The sequence below is a fragment of the Dicentrarchus labrax genome, unplaced genomic scaffold (assembly GCF_905237075.1).
Source record: "Dicentrarchus labrax unplaced genomic scaffold, dlabrax2021, whole genome shotgun sequence".
Classification (NCBI taxonomy): Eukaryota; Metazoa; Chordata; class Actinopteri; family Moronidae; genus Dicentrarchus; species Dicentrarchus labrax.
This window is the reverse complement of record NW_026136701.1, coordinates 11,868,450-11,883,001: the sequence shown is the minus strand read 5'-3', so window position 1 is coordinate 11,883,001 and position 14,552 is coordinate 11,868,450. Positions and strand designations below refer to the sequence as shown.

Below are 14,552 nucleotides of genomic sequence, written 5' to 3'. Positions count from 1 at the left end.
CATAGCCTGAGAAGATATGAGAGGCTATAAAAGTTTACACAGACATGGCATAAGTTACATTCCTCTCCTCCATCTATCCAAAAAAATGTCACACCTCATTCTTCTAACAGTTAAATACATGTAGGTCGTTTTGGTTGCTCTGAACTGACTCACCCAGTCGAATAAAAGTAATCCCTGGTCATGTGTACTGGTATTACCCAACCAGCTGGTACAGTTTTGGTCCAGCCTGCTGAAGTTTTGGGTAAAAGTTTTTGTGCAGAAACATAAAATGGGTTCTTCAGAAGTCTAACTCAGACCAACCGTCTTCTCCTGCTTTCTGTTATCATACAGGCACAGATTGGACCTCCTGTCAGTTTGCTGCTGACACATTTTCCATTTGTGCTGCGCCTTCATTTCCACATCACACAAGAACGTAAACTGCAGAGGGTATGACTGCACAAAGCGTTTTTGGATCAGAGTGCAAATAGTGTAGAAAATGTCGGTGGCCCAAACACAGTGGATGGCCAAAATAATCAAAACATATGGTAGAAATAACTTAAACATGGAACCAAATTACAGTTACAAGCATTTATTTTTTTGCAGCATTTGCTGTGAGCTACATAACAAAGCTCAGATCAACTGCAGGTGGATCAATCAATCTGTTAACTTATTATATACATCAAGACATCTTAATAACATTGTGCCATACACAGACTCACTTCACTGACTCATGGAATCTAGGTTTTGACAGACATTTACAAACCAGCTGAAAGATGTGTGTAGGGTGCAGGCAGTATTTACATTTTCTTGTATTAGGACTAAAGAATTATTATTTTAAGTAAAAACAAAATAAATAAATTATGCCACAGAGTGCAGGTCTTATTATATATATCCTACAAGAAGATAATAATCAAACCCTTCCTTAAAAATCCATTCTTATGGTGAAAATTCTCTATTTTGAATATTGAATAAGAGTGAAATTAAACTATTCTTCCTCTAGCTCCTCTGTGACCCTCGACATTGACGGCTGAGGGTCTGGATTTGGATCTGCATGAAGAATTTCCATCTTAAGTACATTCAACCTGAAAACAACAGTGCAACGCCACCACCACGCGGTCAAACCTGAGACTACAAAAACGTCCACAACAGCCATCTGTCTCCCTGCATTTTGTCTCGCAACAAGGAAACAGCGGCAGACTCAAACACAGCAAACGTGACGACAACAAACATATCCATTAAAATGTCTGAATCAATACAAACAAGTCAAACAGGCACCGCATCAACCGCCCTGCCAGCAGCTGCCATTCATGAGCAGAACGAGAGATGAATGAGGACGGGTCCTCTCCTCCATCTCACATCATCACCACCATCACCATCATCAGCAGCGCTGGTCACGTGGTGCGTCGGGAGCGGGCGGTGGGTGTGTCTAAACGCGTGTGGTTTCATTCATAACTACAGTCTTTATTTGAAGCCCAAATTAAAGTATGCAGACGGGGAAGGCTGCTGCTGGACCGCCGCTTCACACAGAGTCTACAGCCGGGTGAGTCCGACCCGCGTCCCGCTCACACACCAGGACCAGGTAGCGGACCTCCAAGGCGTGCTCGCGGTGTAATGTGCTACTATTTCATTATGTAAGATGAGGGATAGGAGACACGGCTCGGCTCTAGATAATCTCAGCATCTGATTTTTAGAGAGAGATGCGCGGGGGACCACGGCCACGACCCCCCCGCCCCCCGTAACCTAACCCCGTGTCCGGCCACATGAATGTTCCCCGTGTGACTAATGGTTATTTATTCCCCCGCAGGCTGAGAGCAGACGACGCAGAGATGTGGGACAGCCCCGATCGGCGGGTTTTCGGAGGAGAGAGGAAGATGCTGCTGCTGCTGATGCTGCTGAGGCTGCTGCTGCTGAGCGCCGCCGGCTGTACCGGGTCGCTGTAGTCAGCCTGCACAGCGCGGAGGGAAGCTGCCTCAACACCCGCCCGTATAGACCGTAAGACACAGCACATCTGGAGCACATCAGCATCCAGTCACACGTCAAGGGTGATATGCAGATACCCCCCTCCTCCTCTTCCCTCCGTGTTGGCTACTATGGTGCTTAAACACCACAAACATCATCACAGTCCACTGATGGAATGAGCGAGAAAGTATGTGGATGTCTGTCTGTCTTCCTGTCTGTCTGGCTGTCTGTCTGTCTGAGCCGCCTCGTCCATCTGTCTGTCCGCCTGATGTATATGGTTAAGGCGAGAGATGATGTGAGGATGTGACATGTCATTAGACACACACACACACACACACACACACACACACACACACTTTAGATGTATTTTTTCTCCACCAGTCGGTGTCAGAGTTTTCAGTTTTATAGTCATAACTGACAAATCCAATTATGGTGAAACCAATAGTCAAGCAGGTCAACGTCATTAGTTTAATAATATTAATTATAGTTACTAGGATAGAATTTTCTGCATATTGGAAAACGTAGGGCCGATATAATAATGAGAGGAAGAATGTAGCCTACAGTTCTAAGTATGCTTAAAATAAGGAAAAAGTTACTATGAATAAATTAAGTACAATATAAATAATTTTGATTGAATAATAATAATAAGAAATCAGAATAATGTAAGAAACAAAAAATACAATCCTTAAAGGGAGTTTGGAGCCATTATTCTCAGATAAAAACCCCTTAAAATACACTTTATTTCCTCTTAAGGTCGAGTGGGTTTGTTTGACTGAAAGAATGACTGATCTTCACTGTCTGTCCGGATATGGTGATGGACGAAATGCAAGTCAGTAAGTCAATAAATAGAGGAAGTGACGACTGAATGGATGTTGTTGGATGTGATTCTGACAGACAGGTTAGTTCATATAGTGACATTAGTATAAATAAGCTCCTGCTTTGAATTATTTTAAAGCTGCTTCTTGTAGCTGAGTGTGAGCTTAGACGTTTTATCAGCTGTAATAAAAAATAAAAATGTAAGACAGCCGGCAACGACATTGTTAAAACCTCTTCTGCAAGGTAGCTTTAAACCATTTTAACTGTTTGTGATTCAATCAGCAAAGAGAAGACAGATGTTTTCACCACATCTGTCCTGGGGGAGATAAAAAAAAGGCTACAACAGTTTGAAATAACAGTGTTTTCTATTCTTTTATTAAAACTCAGATTTAAGTCCATCTTTTAGTCATCTATAATCAGTATATAAACATGTAATAAATAGTTAATAACATTCTGTAACGCATGGTAAGCAGATATAAATGTGATTATACAATATGTCTTCATAGGAGAATTGTTGACAAATGCACATTAAAAGATACTTAAACATGTTCTTATTTCTCCATTATAGTGTGTTAAACCATTCATTACATGTTTATATGCTGAAATACTTCTATAAATCTCTATATGTGTGTGTGTGTGTGTGTGTGTGTGTGGTTCTCTATTGTTGGTGTGTTCTTGCTATTCAGAGCTTTGTCCTCATCATAGTTACCTTGAGCTGTTGGTATGTATGAGATATTACATAAAATATGACTCTCACATGGTGAGGGAGGCAGTGTGCGGCGGTGTTAGCAGTATGTGTAAGGAATGCAATAATGGATTGATGTTACACAAGCTGCACTCTGTGTAAATAATGATGTACTGTCAGCTCTTCTGCCTTTCTCTTTCTCTAAGCAAACTTGTCTTTCTGTCTCACTGAGTCTAATTTTACAGACGTTGGTCTGAAATCGAGAGACTGAGATGAGAGCTTATTGTTAGGGATTCTTGATTAATGTTCTTCTTCAGGAGACGTCAGTAAATCTTTTAAACACATTAGGGTTTAATGCACAGCACTCAATCCACACAGTAATGTCAGTTTGATAAGTCAAAGGGGCATTACACCAATTTTACACCCAGTTTACTCGTCATGGGGAGTACCATTCAGCCTTCAGTTGTGTGTTCTTTGTTGCTCTGAGCTTTTAGTGGTTGAGAGAATAACCCTAATGATGTCGTCAGTGGGGATGCAACGAGACACTCAACTCACAAATTATGACAGAAAAAGATCCCTTTATTTCTTATTATATTCATATATTTTATATTTTCTTTATCAAATAGAATCCTAGGTAGAGCAAAATAATGCATATTTCCTTTTCACTGTAAAAATGAAACTGAAGCTGTGCCACGATTGATTCATTTTTCATCACACTGATTTGAATCTTCACATATTTGTATCGCCATTTAACTGTCTCTCGTGACGTATCTTTACATTTCTAGTTGTCAGGGTTATCTTTGCTTTGCATCGATGACGTCAAACTTGTAACAGAAAGCCTTCATTACAATCTGGGATTGTGGGGTTTGAAAGATGTGGGTAATTACCAGGCATGCAAGCTCTCTTGAGAGAATTGTGAGACAAAAAGTCAGGATATCTTAGTCTCTGCTGTACTGAACTGATAATATTAATGACAAGACAATGAAGATATGTTATGGCCAATTTATTATTATTATTATTTATTAGGAGTGATCACACAATGCCCATAACCAATACACTTAAGGAACGGCATACAATAAATGAGCATTTACACAAAACATTTAAAAGTTCAGTCTGGTTGAATTCCGTATTTTTGTTGTCGTCAACAAATCCCATAAAAAGACCAAAACCAACAATGCCTTAATCTGTCTGTCAGTACTTTTTGACTTTCCCAGCCTGTCTGCAGCTTTAAGCCCATTTGTTACTGAAGACTTACATCTTTTAAAATGGGTCAGCAGTATACATTTTCGAAACAGGCTAAATTATTTCCTGGGCACTGTAGTTCCCAGCAAACTTTACTCCAACAGGAGGAGATAGTGTTTTTGTTGGGGAGTATTTACAGCGGTGGATTAATACACATTTGGTGTTGTGGGTATTTACGGCAGCTGGACCGTTTATGTTGGACTGACTCCAAGTAGACTACAGTGCCCACCTTCATCATAATGAAGAAACATGTCACCAGGTGCAACTGTGTGGCTCCTTGATGTGTTTTTAATAGTTTTTATACAATGGAGGTCTATGACTCAGAGGAATAAGCTATATTAAGCTTTGGCTACACAAACAACACTTGTTTGACAGGATGAATAAACTGTTGGTTTTGGTCTTTTCACAGGATTTGCTCACCTAAACTTCTACATTTTGATTTTTTCTGTATAAAATAACTATACATAAATGATCATCTGCATGATTGTCTATTGACTGACCTCGCTTTCTCCCATCCTCTGCAGGGTTCACTCACACTGACCTGGACCATGAGCAATGATTTGCCTGTTCTGACAAGTCTGAATGAGAACTCCACTGTGAGTACTAGCTGTGTCCACTCCTCCTCCTCACACTCTGTCCAACACCACCAACACATACTCTCCACACCGTCACATTAGCTAGCGTCCGTAGTCTGATGAACGACAACTCTTCCTTTTACGGATCAGGCTGGACCTCAGCCGAAAGCAAAAAAAAAAAAAAAAAAAGGACTGAGTTAACACCACAGTGTTCCAGGTATTATATCCCAGGTGGAGCAGCAGCGGAGGACAGCCTGATCTGTATCCAAAGAGGATTTGAGTCAAAAACAGGACTGAGTGTGCTGCAGGCTTTGTGTGCCATGTAGCCCCTGGAGGACTGGGGGGATTTCAGAGCCAGTGGCGGTGATTATCGGACAGTTAAAGCTGTCTGCATGGAGGGAGAACTGACAATTGTTTGCCTCTACAGTGTGTGTTAGAAACATGGCCTGAAGACTGGCGAGAGACTTTTGCTGCTCCAGCTGATTGATTGTGTTGTTCCTCCTGTTTGGCTGAGCTTGTAAAAACAGCAGATTTCATTAAGCTGCAGACGCTCTGACAAACTGTGTGTGTGTGTGTGTGTGTGTGTGTGTGTGTGTGTGTGTGTGTGTGTGTGTGTGTGTGTGCTGCACAGACACATATGTAACCGTGGGTGTAATCAAGGTGTGCATGTTGCTATTAGCTGTGTGGAGCTGTTACTCTTACACACAAACACACACACAGACATACATACATACGGCTTCAAACATTATACAGCATCTCCCCATAGGCTTCAGCTGAATGTAGGCCACTACAGCATCCAATGAATGTAAAAATATACTATGTATGTGTGACATGGGACTTAGTTTAACATGTTCTGGCCTGAAGCAGGTTTGAGGCTGAATGAAGGGAAAAAGGGTGTTTTTCAACAACTCACACGATTGTCAGCCCTCTCTGGTTTTATAAGTAGGAAAAAAAAGCTTCTTCTATTCAGCAGCTCTCTCTGTCCTCAACTTCATGCTGCTGGATTGAGCTCGTGATTGAAGTGGACACAGATTGATTGATGCTCACCGTCGTACCTTAACCATTTACGGTGAAAGCAGAGTCATCATAAAATCAGCTGTTTTGCTTTTTATCACACACACACATCCTCTGTTTTCTTAAGCGCCTCAATTACTTGATTGACAGAAGATAAACCTACAACTATTATTGATATTGGATTAATCGCAGTGAAAATGTCAAACATTCTCTGGTTGTTGTTCCTCCAGTTGTGAGGATGTTCCGCTTTTCTTTCTTTGTCTTATATCACTGCAGATTCAATATTTTTGGGTTGTGGAGTAATTGTCAGACAATACAAGGAATTTGGAAGCATGAAAAACATATAAATGTCATTTTTCACAATTATCTGACATTTTATAGACAAAAATGATTGATTGAGAAAGTAACAGGCAGATTAATCAATAACGAATGTCCAGTCAGTAGCAGGCTTTGGGGTCAAGGTCCCATTAAAGTCATCATCATCTAAAGCTCGGTCTGTGCTTCTCCACTCTACTTCCATCAAAGCCATGCACGATGACAATCTCTAACATTTCCATACATTATATAACACTCAATGCTGCAATAGGTGAATATTCCATTTGGGATTGGATTTCCCAAAAATTTAAATTATTTTCATTCTCTTTTGAAAACTGACATCGGAAGAAGAGTCAGGAAAGTCTGGTGTGGGGATTGCTCATGTGCGTCTGCATCCTCCTCCTCAGATTTCCATTTTTAGCCTGCGGAGGCCTCATTTCCCCCTCATTGAGAAGAGATGGGAAATTGAATTAAGGGTCTCGCTGACGTTTCGATTAGCATCCACAGGCTCACTCAGCCAAGACTGAGGGTATTAATCAGAGAGAGTAGAGAAGAGGGCAGTTGTACTGTCTACTGTATGTACGTGTGTGTGTAGGCAGGCAGGATGTATAGAAGTGTGTGTGTAATAATCACTGTGAGGAGGCAGGGACTTAAAAAAGTCTCAGTGTTAATTCCACTCCTTATTAAATATTACGCAGCTTATCTGACAGCGTAATGCGACAAAGAGATTCTGTGTTACTGCGAGCTCAAAAGGGAGAAGAATCAATTATTGTCCCAGCAGGCCTAATGAAGCCACCGAGCTCTCAACAACCAAACAACGCATCTATGTAAGCTTCTGCCTTATTGCGCTGTTAAGGGAATGAGTTATGGGCTCTAGCAATGTCATTTGAATACAAGCAATGGAAATTAAATTGATGTTGTGCAACCCAAACAAAAACGGAGCACCATGAGCAGCAGGGTTAATCGGATTTTGGTTTTGAGGGCTGATATTTGAGGTGACACAGTTGATATTCAGTTAGCAAATAAAGGCTTTTAGATAATTTTTTTAACTCACATTTCTGTGTATATGTTTTCATGTTGCCTCGATCACCATGTATGTGTGCAAATGTTGTAGTTTCATGGCTTAGTGAGGTGGGAAAAAGGGGGCTTAGGATCCACTGCACAGAGCATTTTTGGTTTGGGGTTTGAATAGTTAAATGCCACTCTTGTCATTGTCACTTGTCTCTAAAATATTTAGAGAGAGAAAGCAGTTAGAAGAAGACAGAAAGCAGGAGGCAGCCCCATCCAATTCACAGCTGGTAACAGGCCAAATTTCTTAAAACCTCCTGAAAAATAATTGTCATCTACTCTATCACATTGATCAGTATATGAACTCTGGCATCCAGTGGTGAAAGAAGCACTCAGTAAATGTCACAAGTCCTGCATTCGAAACTTTTACTTGAAGCTATACTAATTGACATTTATATATTTATGATGGATTAAATGATTGTGAGCAGTTTTAAAAGGACATAGTCATGAGCACCAAGCAGACAAAATGTAACCTTTAGCAGATAAAACAACAGCAACCTAAAAGGAGCAGGAATATTGGACTCCAATGCTAATGTTGCTTCATATCTGCTGGATGTGTAAGCAACATTATGCTAACACATTAGCTATAACAACCACATAAGATGCAATGCACCTTTGAGGTCCAAAGGTAAAAGTACTGATTGTAAGTTTTTATATCTGATTATTATTATTATTATTATTATTCATTTAAACTGCTATATATCCTATATATTTTTATAAGGTGATTTGATGTTTTGTACATAAAAAACCTACCTGTAACAAGTAGTAACTAACTATTGCTGTCAAATGTAGTGGAGTTGAAAGAATAATGCAGGATTTAGAAGTACAAAGCAGCATAAATGGAAATACTGAAGTACCTCGAAATTCTACTAAAGCACAGTACTTGACTGAATGTACCAGTGGTGGGGTCCTAATCTCTACTCTTCTTCATCAGGATGTGCCTGTATCTGCGGGCCAGGTGGAGAACTATGTGCTGCTGTTGGTGCTGCTGAGTGTATTTGCCGGGGGGACGCTGGTCCTGCTCTCCCTGCTGCTCCTCTTCTGTCACCGCTGCTGCATGGGTGGACGACGTTACTCCAGGTGGGTGCGCCCTGTTGAGTGACACACAGTGTGGGACTGGCAGGCCTGGTTTGTCTGCAAACACACTGGGATTACAGGAGCCTACGTTATAGTGACAGCAGTGGATTAAAGCTGGATTGAATATGAATTTGGAAGCTGTTTCAAATGTTTTTGTTTTTTGTGAAAGAGCACAAAGAGTAAAACTAATTTCCCCCTTTCAGAGCCAGCGATGATCTTGAGAAGACAAACACCACCTATGCTGAGGATTCTCAGCCCACCCAAGGTCAGAGCTGTGTGTATTTTTAAGTTCATATGTATTCTGGTCCGCGGCTGTCACTAACTCCATTATTTCTCTCTCTCGGTTTGTCCTTGTTGGCTTTGTCACTCAGAGATCACCATTCATCTGGATGAATCAGACGCTCTCTCAGCTTCGAGCTGTCACGATGGAGAGTCAGAACGATTTGTCTCCACTGGATCTACTGGCCGCAGAGTCTCCTTCAATGAATCTGCCCTTTACGAAAAGGAGAAGACGACTCAGGACAAAGCACGCAGGTACTGTTCAACTGAGCTGAGTGAGTGAGTTTTTACATTATTATCTGCTGATGAAGGAATTAGATTAGATGCTTCGTCCTCTTTCTCAGGTACACTCTGACTGAGGGAGACTTCCACCACCTGAAAAAGGCTCGGTTGACCCACCTTCACATGCCTCCGGCCCCGTGTGATCTGAAGATCCTCACCATCATGGAGTGCGACTCCACAGAGAGCAGCACCGTCAACATCAGTGAGTCGGCAGCTCCCAAACTGCCCCTCACCATCTACCAGGTAACTTGACACTGGGAGTGATTTATCTCACACATCTCACTAAATCAGGTTTGTTTTCTCTGACCTGCATTTATTTCTTTCCCTAGCCCACTGAGAGAAGAGTCCCTGACTGGATGGGACAGAGCCTCAGCGGCGGTCTGCCAGGAGACCCGCACCACTCCACCATCCTGGACCAGGGCCCCAGACAAGCCTTGTCAGCCATGAAAAAACAGCACACGCGGTCCCAGACAGTGAGTCCCACATACTTCCACTTTTCTGAAAGTTAGAAAATCGTCATTACATATTTTTTTTGCTGCTAATGAAACAGCAACATTTCAGGGTCAGACTCTCAGGAATGTCAGTTTTAAATCAGCTGAAATTGTTATCATGTTTTACGTACCTGCTTGAAACATTTTTTTTTTTTATTGAGATGAACTTTTTTCAAATTCTGCAAACCATTAATTATTTTCTGTTGTAAAATTGTAAGTAAGGCAGTATTCACGCAGTTTGAGCAGAAATACATTTGCACAGATAGATTGTTCAGTGCAGATTGATCCCTATGTATCACACACAGACAGAGCTGTGAAAAGCAGCTGCCACAGGCTCAACCCCACTGATGCGCTGTAACATCAGTTATCACTGGAACTGAGTGACAATATGACAAACTGCTGTCCCCTGAGGGCTTTGCCTCTGCCCGTCACGATTCATCTCAGCTCGTCTGCCTCAACCTCTCCTTAATGTCTCATCACCTCCCTCCATCCTCCTCTCCTTTCATCTCTTATGTCAGATGGAGGCTGTCGGTGACAGGGGAGAGGCTGAGAGTGAAAAGGGGATGAGAGGAGAGTTGACTCAAGCTCCGGGCCAGACCTCAGTTCTACATTTCTTTTCTAAACTGCGACGCCATGCCAGTCTGGAGGGCGCAGGGCCTTACTTCCAGAGGTGGAAGTTTGACAGCAGTCACCGGGCTGCCAGCCTGGATGCCAAAGGTTTGGATAAATGTCACAAATAGAGTAAGATATCGCATCTAGCTTTGCAAAGGAATAACATTATAATTTAAAAAACTGCAAGTAAAAAAGTGAAAAACATCAAGTTGACAACTATCTTCTTATGTGAATTTCCACCAGGATCCCCAAAAAGAAGGCCCTTCCAGAGGCAGAGAGCAGCAAGTGAAACCACTGATCACACCGAAGACAACTCCTCTGTCCAAGATGAGGTCATTGAATCTTTCCCACACACTCCCATCCAGACCAGTGGCCTCCAGTCACTCTCTGCAGAGTCTCTGTCTCACCCTGCCACCACACCCACATCCTCAGTCTTCCTCAGCAGGTACATCTCTTCCCATAATCACATGACTTGCACCATGAAATTCCCTGAATTGCTGATTAACTGACTGTTCTTTATCTATGTAGGCTAAAACTGGAGGCCATGGTGGAGGTAGGTGGTGGCAACAGCACCAGAAGAGCAGATCTCTGTTCGCCGACAAATGATAGTCACGCCCAGAGGAAAGAGCAGGCCACACCCAATGGAACAGGAGCAGAAAAAGGAAAAAAGTTTGGCGCAGTTATGAGGAAAGAAGCAGCGGGAGTCGAGCTAGAACTGGTAGACGATGACGACTTGTTTGGGGCACAACAAGAATCTGGCGTACAGGAAAGGTTTGAAGAAATGTCAAGGAAAACTAAAGACACAAAGACAGACCACATGACATCAGATGTGAGGAAAAAGAGCGAGACAGAAGTAGATGATGGAGATGAGGTGGTGTTGGGAGCTGAGGCCAGAGGAAGGGCCGACTCAGGTTCGTCTCTTTCCTTCTTGATTCGCCAGGAGAGCTCAGAAGCTCCTCCCTCCCTGTACAGAGACATTTGGAGCTTACGAGCCTCCCTGGAGCAATATGCTTCCTCAGACCAGAGCAGCACAGATCGGGAGTCCATCCGCAGTGATGCCGACAGCGTATCATCCCTCGGTGGTGCAGGAGCTCGCTCTGGCCTAGACAGCTGCCTGTCTCAAGACTTGGACGATGAGCCTGAAGGAGAAGGGGACGGAGAGGTGCTGGAGGGAGGAATCAAAGGGGCATCAGGTGGGGACAGTGAGATGGGAAGTGGAGCTCTAGGAGAAAGTGAAGCAGGGAACCGTAAGCTCCTCCAAATGGACAGTGGCTACGCCTCCATTGAAGCACCACCCAGGGCCCCTGAGGAGATGCGCCTTTTTGGGACTCCTGGAGCTCCTCGAGGGAAGACGGCGACCGAAAGAAGGTTGTTCTTCACTAGCTCTGGGAGAAAAGGTTCAGTGTGCGAGAGCATTGAGGCCAAGCTGTTTCAGGAAGAGCTGGAGGATGAGATGGCCGACAGCACAGAGACAGAGGAGAAACTAAAGGAGAGATCTCAAACTGGCAGCCAGGCTCTTACCCTTCAAGAACCATATCAACTTCTGAAATCCCTTCATCCTCAGAAACCTCCAGAATCACAACCACAGCTGATGTCGCCACTGTTGAAGCCAGTCCCTCCACCCTCTAGTCCTCACCAACCACGTCTCCGTCGCCGTGACTACAGCATTGATGAGAAGACAGACGCTCTTTTCAATGAGTTTCTCCGCCATGATCCACGGTTTGACCAGCAGGATTCTCCGCTGCGCTCCAGGCACCGATCCAGAGTTCACCTCCGCAAACAGTGGCAGAGGCACAAGCAGTACAGTGATCCAGGGTCAGGGGCTGGAGGTAGGTACTCCCCATCTTTGGAGAGGCAGAGGTTCACTCCGCTGCGTAGAGGTGACAGCGCCGGTTACCCTCTGGACACCAGGTATCACAGCACACTCTCACGCATTGCGAGTGCTGCCGATGAAGAGGCCAGTGAGGTTGCAGCTTGTGAGGAAGCAGCCAAAGAGAGCACAGAGAACAAAGATCCATCAAGTGAAGGAGCTTCGGGGAACGCCACAGAAAGTAAAGCCAACGAAAAGTCTGAAGACACTGAAGCAACAAAGAGTTGCGGAGAGTCGACTGGTGATGGTGATGGCTGCCAAGTCTCTACAAAAAAGGACAAAGAAAGCACAACTAGCCAGTCTTTGACCACTGTGACTACACAGAAGAGCTACATGGATCCAAGAGTCGACAACAGAAACAACAACAGCAGTCAAGCTATTCTATCAGAGGTTTCCCTGCAGACAGAGAGCAGCCTGACAGACAAGCTGGTTGTGTCAGTGGAAGAGAGGCTCTACGGCGGCCTGCGCAGTGCAGAGAAACTCAGTCAGGGAGGAACGGAGCGCATGCTTACCGTGTCTCACACAGCTGCACCTGGCTTCAGTCCCATATAACCTATTAACAATACCATGTTCTTCAACACCTTTATTTCAAATCCATTGTCTATAGACGACAGACTTGGAACATAATGGTCTATAGCACAAATCATAATGTGTTCGCCGTGGTAAATCTCAGTGTCCTTTAGATTTGGACAAATCTTCATTATAAACATGGTCTGGTAACTTATGCATCAAAACACAATATTCTCAAAAGACAGAATTACCTTCTCAATGGCCAGTCTCTTCCAGCATTTCCGTTCAGACCTTAATTTCCACTGTGACACCATGTGACATGTGATGGCCCTTTTTATTGGTAACCGTTAAAATCAAATGGATTCATTGCGTTGCTTTGAATATATCTTCTAGAAAAAAAACATTTTCAGACTTAACTGTGAATTTTCAGCATGCTACTATATGTCCAAATAATGTGTATGTGAATACTGTACAGTTTTAACTTTAAAACAAAAAGCACTTTGATGGGAAGAAAGATAACGATGGAGTTTCTGTCACCCGTTTCTCTCATTTTAAAACCATATCGTCCTCAAGTGTCCTTCTTGTCTTGATCACCATGAGGGTAAACGTCTCCATGAAAGCTTGTGATTTCTGTATTTGGCAATAGGAAGAATCACTGACCATGTAAATAACCCCATTATAATTCTTCAGTGCTTGCAGCCCTCTCATTAACACCATGTCAGCAGATCTGGAGAATTACGCACACTATATCATAAATGTAAAAACAGATGGGATACCCAGACACCACAGCGATTGAAAATACGTTTACCAAGAATTTTTATACTCATCTATTTTTATAGGATTTTTGTTAGTCATTTGTCTGTTATTCATCATAATTAAGGAGGTGGTATCAAGGAGCTTCCGTGGGCTCGAGTGAGTGTTGTATCACTGCTGGGACTCTGTTGAGGAGGAGACTGACAGATGATACTTTAAAGTGACTGACACAGGAGCCTCTCAGGCTTTTAGACAGATGGTCCAGTGACAGAGAGTTTAGGCTGTGAAAGCGGAGGTTGAAACTGAATAGCAGTGGTGCTGTCTGCTCCCAAATCCCAGCAGAACGGGATATACTCACTCTGTATTACTAAATAAAAGATCTGGTTCTAGTCTATACTTTTGTCAACAAATTCCATGAAAAGACCAAAACTATTAATCCATCCTATGAAGAATTACATGTGTAGCCAAAGGCTGATATAGCTTATTCCTCTGCACCATGGAGCTCAATTGATGTCCAAATATGCACTAGAGCACAAAGTGTTAATCCGTAGCAGAACATAGTGCTCAAAAATGCACAATTTATTCAAGTTTGTTATGTTTGCTAAAAACAACAGTACCCAGCTCTTTTAGGAAACTCAACATAAAACAAAGAGCATATATTTGTGACCGTTTCTAAATAATTAAATAAAGTTTAATAGTTAAACAAACACCTTGTTGGTTTTGCTTTCATGAGCGTTGTTGACATTAAGAAGACACAAATTGCCAGCCTTACCTTTAAGGAATGTTTCACAGGCTCAACAGCTTTCTTTCCACTCTGTTGCAGTATGGATGTAAAGTATAATTATTCGTTCCGCATTCTCTTCAACATGATGGCATTGCTGCATGTTATGTGTGATGAAGACTGTCACCTGGGAAACTGCAGTGGTAGGTACAGCTTGTTCCTTTTTTTCTTTCACACAGACTTGGGTTTGAGCTAGAGTACGTGTGTGCGTGTGTATCTTATGAAACTCATATCTTTGTCCTCA

General features: G+C 42.8%; 1 protein-coding gene across 4 annotated transcripts; it reads left to right on the top strand.

Moving 5' to 3' along the window:
* Positions 1–1,083: 1,083 nt before the first annotated feature.
* Positions 1,084–14,234, top strand: LOC127368676 (voltage-dependent calcium channel beta subunit-associated regulatory protein). Of its 4 annotated transcripts, none has more exons than XM_051409780.1 (11): positions 1,084–1,519; positions 1,784–1,971; positions 5,206–5,277; positions 8,588–8,733; positions 8,934–8,995; positions 9,102–9,264; positions 9,354–9,534; positions 9,621–9,764; positions 10,301–10,499; positions 10,638–10,839; positions 10,923–14,234. In XM_051409780.1, the coding sequence occupies exons 3-11, from the start codon at positions 5,230–5,232 to the stop codon at positions 12,814–12,816; spliced, it is 3,039 nt and encodes a 1,012-aa protein (XP_051265740.1). In that variant the 5' UTR covers positions 1,084–1,519; positions 1,784–1,971; positions 5,206–5,229; the 3' UTR covers positions 12,817–14,234. The 4 variants fall into 4 exon arrangements, with proteins under 4 accessions (XP_051265740.1, XP_051265732.1, XP_051265714.1 ...); XM_051409772.1 differs by having other exon boundaries at positions 1,784–2,072; XM_051409754.1 differs by having other exon boundaries at positions 1,784–2,125.
* Positions 14,235–14,552: the final 318 nt, after the last annotated feature.

Coding starts and splice junctions, on each gene's coding strand:
- LOC127368676 (XM_051409754.1), top strand. Junction 8,996..9,101: donor GGATTCTCAGCCCACCCAAG/GTCAGAGCTGTG, acceptor TTTGTCACTCAG/AGATCACCATTCATCTGGAT. Junction 9,765..10,300: donor AGCACACGCGGTCCCAGACA/GTGAGTCCCACA, acceptor CTCTTATGTCAG/ATGGAGGCTGTCGGTGACAG.